General features: G+C 49.3%; 1 protein-coding gene across 7 annotated transcripts in view; it reads right to left on the bottom strand.

Annotated features, from left to right (window-relative positions):
• SLC2A11 (solute carrier family 2 member 11) overlaps positions 1-8,626 on the bottom strand; it is an 18,342-nt gene that overhangs the window by 5,338 nt on the left and 4,378 nt on the right. For all 7 annotated transcript variants that reach the window (XM_025044541.1, XM_025044538.1, XM_025044545.1 and 4 more), the window contains 4 exons: positions 7,346-7,506; positions 2,737-2,861; positions 944-1,073; positions 226-374 (listed from right to left, as the gene is read on the bottom strand). In XM_025044541.1, the coding sequence (XP_024900309.1) occupies positions 226-374; positions 944-1,073; positions 2,737-2,861; positions 7,346-7,506 (565 nt within the window). The remainder of the gene's footprint in view (positions 1-225; positions 375-943; positions 1,074-2,736; positions 2,862-7,345; positions 7,507-8,626) is intronic.

Here is an 8,626-nt window from a genome sequence, read left to right as displayed (position 1 = left end):
CTGCACCACCCTGGGGTTCCTGGATGGCAGGGGTTGGGTCTGCTCCATCTCACTGCCCTGGCACTCAGGACAGTCCTTTGATAAAGAGTTTTGAAGGGATTGATGGATAGCACAAAGAGAGGGATAACTTTCTCTGATAAATGAAACCCAAGAAATGGGACCAAGCTCTGGGCAGACATGCCCCTTGGTCAGAGGTGGTCTGGTGACCTGAGGTCAGAGACTCACCTACCAGGCAGGTCTCAGTGTCTCCGCGGTCAATGAGGAGGTAGCGCGGGCTCTCAGGGAGCAGGGGCAGGGAGGTCAGCTGGAGCACCCCGGGCACCAGGCAGCTGGCCAGCAGCAGAGGCCAGGCCTGTGGGCTGCCCAGGAGCTCCCTGGGGAGGCAGAGGAGAGAATGAATCAGAAGCCTCCTTGTCAGAGCCTTGCCTCCCTGCCCGCCTGCCCCTATCCTCCCGCCCCCAATCCCCAGCCTCTTGCCTTCCTGCTCTCCTGAGAGCAAATGGTCTGCATTGCTGTGTCTCTTCCTAATCAGCTCTGGGTCTGGACACCAAGATCCCTCCTACTCAGGTGGGGACCCAAGATAGGGCAAGGATGTGGCCCCACCTCATCCCTAGTAACTCCTCTTTCTAGGGCTCCAGGCTCTGCCTTCTCCTCTCTTTTCTGGGATGACCAGGACATGCTCCCCTTTAAAAGCCCAAACCTTTACTCTCTTCTCTGTCAAGACCTGCTTTCTGCTCCCTGATCTGGAGAAAACGGAAAAGTATGATTCACACTTTTGAAGTGTGGCTGACTGATACCTGTTTTGTGTATTGACCAGATGGAAGTGGGCATATTTCAATGCCTTAATCTACCTGGTGAGCAGGGGAGAAATTTAGGCAAAGAAGGGCTTTTACTGGCATCCCTCAAACCACTTAGTGCACATGTTGAGGGGGAGGGGGCTTACCTTAGTCCGACCACCTGACCCATCATGATCCCCAGGGCAGCGAAGACAGCTGAGGTCATGGCCACGGCTCCTCGGAGCTCCTTGGGTGCACTTTCTCCCAGGTACATGGGCTGGATGTTCATGCTCACACCTGGACAGGTGCACAGGAGAGAGAGTCAGTCATCAGGCTGGACCCTCTGCAATGCCCGGGCCTGCCCCCTGCCCCCTGCCCCCTTGGCACTTCATCTACTGGACCCTGGCACTGAGTGCTGCTCCCTCACCCTGTACATTTGGAGGGGTCCCTCCTCACCTGCTGTAGGGCCAGCAAGACTCAAGGTCCACCCCTAGTACTTATGAGAGAGAAGTCTTTCTCAGATCAGCTCCCATCCTGTTCCCTCACCATCGTCCCACCATGGTCATAGAATCTTTCTAGACCCCGTCCCTAGGATGAGTGTGCAGGGCTCTGAGTGGAAGGTAGGAGGAGAAGGGCAGGGTGGTGTCCAGAGGCCTACCAGCTGTCCCAGCTCTCACATCAACACTTTCACTGACCACTACTGCTTTAGCTTCTCACCTCATCCCGCTTCCCTAGGGAGTCATCTGGCACCTAGGCAGCCAGTGGGGAAACAGAACTGGGCAGCACCCCTACTGCCCAGGCCAGATGGTGACAGCTGGCAAAAGCTAGGAGGCCACAGTATTTGTGCATCATCCATCTGGGAAAACTGCAGGGAGAGCTGCTCCCCACTCCCTGACCGGGGATCAAGAAACAGCTCTCATTAAATCCTCTCTCTCTAAGCACTGGGTGGAGGGAGCTGGGACGAAGGAGTGTGCATTGATTGCCAAAAAGTCTGAGAGGCACCCCAGCTCTTCCTACAAACATGTAGGGAGGGACCCCTTCTGTGCTAGGCCCTTGGGACATGAGGACAAAGTCCGACCTAGTTCCTTTTCCCTGGAGTGTGGGCTGGTCTTAGTGACTCACTTCTCACAAGTAGACTGTGGCAGAACTGAAGGTGTATGACTTCTGAGATGAGGACATAAAAAGCATTGGGACTTTCTTCTTGTGCACGGACACCTGTGCTCTTTCTCTCTCCCTGATCACTTACTCTGGAGGAAACCAGCCACCATGTTGAGAGAGAGACCCGCAGGCTGAGGAGCTGAGGCCTCCTGCCAGCAGTACATGAGAGTACCATCTGAGAAGCAGATCCTCCACCCTCAGCCAAACCTTCAAAGGACAGCAGCCCCGCTGACAGCTTGATCACAGCCTTAGGAAACACACCACGCCAGAACCACCCGGCTGAGACATCGCCAGGTCCTGACCCACAGAAATTGTGAGATAATAAATGTTGACTGTTTTAAGCCACTAAGTTTCAGCATACTTTATTTCACAGGAATAAGATAACTAATATAGACATTGACATGTGACTGTATAACAAGTTCCAAAAACTAAGGAGTCCCTAACAGGCTATTCTAACTCTATAGGGAAGATCTGAGAACTCATCCTAGATGCCTTTACACTTTGGCTGCCAGGAAGCTCATGGTTTAAAGTGTTGCTCAAATACAGGACTTCTGTTAGTACGGGTTTGGAGAGGTTGGTTCTCACACTCTTGTACGACTACTGCATTTTTTTTTTTTTTTATCTACTTCGGATGTCTCGTTACACGAGCCTTTTAAGATAAAACATATTTAATCATTTTGCCAAAAAAAAAAAAGGTGGGGATGAATGAAAAGTAAATCAGTGAATAAAGAGAATACATGAATGAAAGGCATAAATGGAATCAATGAATGAGTAGGAAAAGAGAGGCATCCTGCCCCCATACCTGCACTGATGCCTGTGAGCAGCCGTCCTAGCATGATCATCTCAAAGGAGCCTGCTCTGCGGCTGAAGCCAAACAGGATCGCTGCGGCTACCACCAATGTGTTGTTCACCAGGAGGGACTTCTTCCTTGGGGAAAGTGAAACAGAGCAAGGGAGGCTCGAGTTAGTCTGGAGGAACTATCCCTGGGGACCCCTCTTTGCAACTCCAGCTGGCCCTGATCAGACCTGTGTATGTGCGTGAACTGTGTCAAGGAGTCTAAGCTACGTGACTACGTGGCCATTATACCTGGGGTCACCTGTGGTATGCCTTGAGGAGCATACGCCTACTCCCCTCCCCCAACATACCCCAAATCACTCTCCTTTCTGCCTGTACCACAGCTTGAAATGGCAGAACTTAGGTTTTATGGCTTTATCCCTACAGATTAAACATTACTCTCCTTAAACTCCTTTGTAAAATGAAGGGCCTAATATCTGATTTCTCACACTCGATAAAGCCCTAGGGAGGAAGAACAGGGACTTTCAGAGTGAGGCAAGGAACCCATGTAAAGTCCCCTCCCATTTTCCTCCATGTGTTACAGTCGCTTCTCAGAACCTTCAGAATGGCTGGATGCCCATGCCTAGTTCAGTGGGACAGACTGTGAGCCAGGACGGGGGCACTAGAAATGTCCACTGCTCTACTATAATGAAGAATAGGCTCTCAGCTGCACATACTGAGCTCAGACGTGCTGTCACGCAGGTCACCCAGGACAGCTCACTGTAGAACACACAACTCACAGGGAAACTCGAGCCCAGAGGAGGCCAGGTGCTCTGCCCAAAGTCAACAGCACAGTGGTGATAGAATATGAACCAAAGCTTATATCTCCTGTGTCTAGAGAACGGAGGACAGTAGATTATAACAAACTGGATCCAGTGGTAACTCCAATTGTAACGAATACGTCTCATCTGGCTTCCTCGCTGGTACAGATTAGCAAAGTACTTTGATTGTGGCTATTTACCTGGTGAATGCATTTTGCTGCATGTCAATATAGAGACACCAGAAACACTTAGCTTTTACCTGGCAGGGACAGTATTACATCTTTACCGACATGCCTAGAGGATATAGCAACTCTCCAGTTCTGGGCACAATCTGTTCCACAGGGCATCGTGCTGGCCCTACTACTTTGATAACTTGATATTAAAAGGACCTGGAGAAGAGAAAGCAGCAAACACACTAGATGTCTTGGTAAGGTACAAGCATGACAAAGAGTGAAAGCTTAAAAATGAGGGTGCTGCCACATTAATGACGGTCCTGAATTCCAATGGACTAAGATATGTCAGCATATTCCCTCCAAAGTGCATGACAAATTGATGACAAGTTGCTGCCCTTCCTCTAAGAAGGATGGGCACATCTCAGAGGGCTTCTTTTCATTTCAGAGGCTGCATGTACTACATTCGGTGTCGTGATCAGACACATTCCCAGATGATTTGAAAACCTGGCAGTTTTGAGTGGAGCTAAGCAAGGGGAGTATGCTTAGTGGGTCCGATCTGGGTGCAAAGAGTTCTGCTGCTTAACTCTGTAGACCCAGGAGAGTCTATGGTGTTCAAAGTGTCTGTGGCAGTTGTCGAAAATGAGAACCACAAGCAAGACCTAGGATTTGGGAGTAAAGCTACTCTAATTCAGCAAACTGCTATCCTCTGAATAAGAAAATGCTCCTGGCTTGTCACAAGGCCCTGGTGGTGACTAAACACCCTACTGGGACACCTGATGGCCATGTGCCCATTGTGAACTGGGTGCCATATGACACTCCTGTGCTAAGGCTGAGTGTACCTACAGCACTCCATCACTAGACAGAAGTGGTAAACACCAAACTTGCCCCACGTGGGCCCCAAAGAGTCCCACAAGTGGGTCACATCAGCAGGCCTACTTGACCATGCTGCCGTCCTGCTCTCAAGGCACACCCAGGCCTTGTCTTTAGTTTAAAACAAAACAAGACAAAGCTTGACCCTACTTTGCAGATGGTTGAGCATCTATATTGGTTCTGTCAGAAATGTAAAGCTATGGTATTAAAGCCCACTCAAAAATAACTCTAAACAATTTTGAAGGAGTTAAACCCTTCCTGTAGACAGAATCTTTTTTTTTTTTTTTGACAGAATCTTGAACATGAAATTTTGTCCCTTTTCTGAAGGGTTTGGTTGGATAGTCAAAGTCTTAGAGCAGAATTTGATGACTGGTTTCAAGGAGGTGCAGGGAAGGGTAACTATATGGATCTCACAGAACTGGCCCAAAACCTGAACATACACCATGGTCATGTTTCTGCTCACCAGAAGCCCCTTATCACTGCAGAGGAGGCTATTCATAATCAGGAGGACAGAATGGCCACCTCTGTGATGGCATTCAGCTGTTTCCTCAGCCAGGCCAGCACTCACTCCCTTGGCTCATAACAAAGCAGGTAGGTTTGCAAGGACAGAAAATGTACATAAAATCAAGGACAAAGGCTTCCTGTCACCAAGCTGACCAAACACCTTGCCAACTCAACTTTCAGAAATGGCAACACATGTCAGGGCTCCAGTCAGCTACTGGGTGGAAGATGAACTCCACTGGATCCCTGCCATGGAGATGGGGCAGTAATTGGTTATCGTTGGAACAGGCTTATGTGCTGAATTGAATCTTCAGTTTCTTCCCTTCATGCTTTGCCAGTGCTATCATCTAGGGGTACTACACCAGGTATCTTTAGATATTTGGGCAGCAGCTATTATTACCTCCTTCTTCTTTGCAGCAAGAGCCTCAGTTTGTTTGGGAACATGCCCCTACCCCTTATGGTTTAGCAATGAACCCAAGAATCTAACCTAGTGATGGTGATCCTATTCTCTATGCTAGTGACCCAGTGCTGGGCAATGAAACATGGTACCTCACTGAAAAGTCTTCTTTCTAGCGTAAAGCATTAGCCAGGAAGACATCCCCCTTCTGCTGGGTGTTGTTGCATCTGAGTGAGGCATTGCTGTAGCTTTCTAGCTACAAGCCAAGGGATCAAACCAACACACAGTGAAACTGGCACCCAAAGAAATCTCAGAGGAGTGAATCTTGGGCACTAAACTGGCCTTGAAGTCACCCACCTACAGACTTGTTGTGTGAGACAAAGGCTCTCCTATTGTTTTGGCCAACTGAGTCTGTTTTCTGTTATCTGCAGTTGACGATATCCTAACAGATACACCTGATAAATATACAAATATGACACCATGCAATTTTGCATCCAACAAAGGAAGTTGCATCAATGAAAGAGGAAGGATGGGAGCCCATGGAACTCATTATTGCATCAGGAATCCCTTCATCCAGAAGCAGATGACCTCAGAGCGTAATAACCTGCTGAAGATCCCACACCATCAGGACCACCAAGCCCATTCAAGAAAGATGATTTGGGTCACCCCGATGGGCAAAGAGCCTCAACCAGTGGATGTGCTAACCCAAGACAAGAGTGAAAAACGGGAGGATGGAAGTCACCTGGAAGGATGCAAGTGATGGCCCATGACTGGTTCCAAAACCAACAAGTAGAACCTCTACTTGTGTTTCTGGGCCTTCTGTGTCATATGCTTTAAAATAAATTCACCAACTATTTTTCTTTTCCTTGATTAGTTTTCCCCTGCTTTTTCTTCTTTCTTCCTCCTATTAGTGTCTTGATGGCAGTGAAATTTACCATAAAGTGTGTAGATTGCTGAATATCAAGAGATTAACTGCAGGGCTAGCAGAATGGTTATCACATGGAAATCCTACACTCAAAAAGGATACCCCTTTATATCAGGCCTAGTGGGTGTGACAAGACAATGCTTCAAGTGGTCTCGCTCAGGAAGAGATAAATACATATGCTGGTATATATGATGGGATGGTTGAGTAATGATAGGAGGCGGGGCATGTTTGCAGCTGACTACATGGGAGAAAGGTGTCTATGCATGCTAGGTAGCCAGCAAAGGGGTGGACTGTGGTAACCATTTGTTTTCCTGCCTGCCATGGCTTATCTCTCTTCCTTCCCAAGTGTAGGCATCTGACACAAGGCGGCCCATAACAACCTGTCTTCCTGGATTCTAAATCTTGAATGAAAACAGTGGAGATAAAATGTGATTGGAGCTGATACACTGAAGGCATCCTCCCCAGGAGGAAAGTTCAAAGGTCTGGCTATTGAGATCTCCAGCACCACCTTGCACCCTGCCCTTCTCAAGGCCTGGCTTCAAGCACTTCCTTTCATTTTGTGAGCTGCTCCAGCATCCTTCCAGTTATTACAATTTTTGATTAAGTCAGCATCGGTCTGTCTTGTTTGCAACCCAAGAACTGCATCAGTTGAATGCAAGGGGGAAACGAGGCCCAGGAAGAAAACATTTGTTTACAGTCAAACAATACGATGTGGAACTAGAAACTAGAGTCCTCCCTCCCTCACAGCACAAGACTCTTCTCTCCACCAAATCTGCTTGGAACTATGACTCTCAGGGTAACACTACAGGTGGAGTAGGAGGCTGGGTGAGGAGCTGATCTAGGTTGGAGCCTGGGGTCTGCCAGCCATCGTCCTTCTCCCACATTCTTCAGCTTGCAGACAATGGCACCCCTCATTGAAGGGTATTCAGGGGTACACAGGAAGCACTTACCTTCCCAGCCTGATGGCCAGAGGACCTGCAAGCAGCGCTCCAAAGAGGCCCCCCAGGGGATATAGAGACACGATGAGGGACCACACAAACAGAACCAGGTGGTCGGGCAGCGGCCAGCCAGTCCGGGCCCACCATGTCTCATTGGTGAATTCCTGAATGTGCTGTGGACAGAGATGCCAGTCAGCCTCCATAGGATAGGTCTTCTCCCCCTCAGGGCTCTGTCTCTGCTGAGCAGACGCCAGGTCACCTGAGTAATGCTACTCCCCTGCTGTGGGCAGGACAAACTTGCCTGAGCACTTACCATGTGCAGGGCACTGTACTGGTCTCCTTCACACACAGTGTATCCTAGAGCCTAGTATTAGAGCCTAGTAAACAGTCTCTGTTTAACCCTCCGAGTCCACTATCACCCATGTCCCCCCAGCTTTTGGCCCATAAAGCCACTTGCGTGGCCCGTGCCAAGTGGCTCTCTGTTGGAACTGGCCATTGGTGAGCACCAGTAGGGCATCATAAGAGCCAGGAGAGGACATCAGAGGGAAGCAGGAGGGGCATTTGTTCCCCGGCCTCCCTCCCTGGAGGTCCCCTGAGGCTGGCTGCAACAGTCAACCAAAGGTCACTGCTCCTCTCAAGGGGGCCTATGTCACATGGCCTTCCACTTGTCCCTTTGGGGTTAGAGGTGGTAATGACTCCAGTGCTACTAAGTCTGCATTACTATTACTACACTCCCACTGGCCTTGTGCATTCTCAATGCCCCACTCGATCCTTTGAAAACCATCCTCTATGGTATCTAAACCTACTAGAATTATCTGGAGTGTGCCGTATGTTTCCTTGGGACCCCAACTGTGAAAAGCCCTGGGAAGTACTCATCTGTTAGATACACAATTAACCTGGTTATTGTTAAGACTGGGAATTGGGTCCAGAGAGGTAAAATGACTTGCCCACCACCTCAGCCACACCTGGAACCGACCCCCCCAGAACTGCCACTCAGGAAGTGAATGGAGAACATATGATTAGGGGTGACTCTGCAGGAGAAAGGCCCAGATACCCACCTACCCTTTGTTAGAAATGAAATGTCAGTGTCTGGCTGGTCTCAGGCTTCCCAGCTGGATGTGAGGAAGGATGTTAGGGGGGCAGCGGGTTTAGGCATTAGGCCAGCTCTCTCTGGCTCAGGGCAGGTGCCCACTAGGTCCCTGTAGGTCCAGAGGAGTACAGCCCCACATCCTTCCCAGCTACATGACAGGACACTTGCCCTTCTTAAGCAATATAGAGGCAGCTTCTATCACT

This window comes from Pteropus alecto, unplaced genomic scaffold, assembly GCF_000325575.1.
Source record: "Pteropus alecto unplaced genomic scaffold, ASM32557v1 scaffold113, whole genome shotgun sequence".
Classification (NCBI taxonomy): Eukaryota; Metazoa; Chordata; class Mammalia; order Chiroptera; family Pteropodidae; genus Pteropus; species Pteropus alecto.
This window is presented reverse-complemented; position numbering and strand designations above follow the sequence as displayed.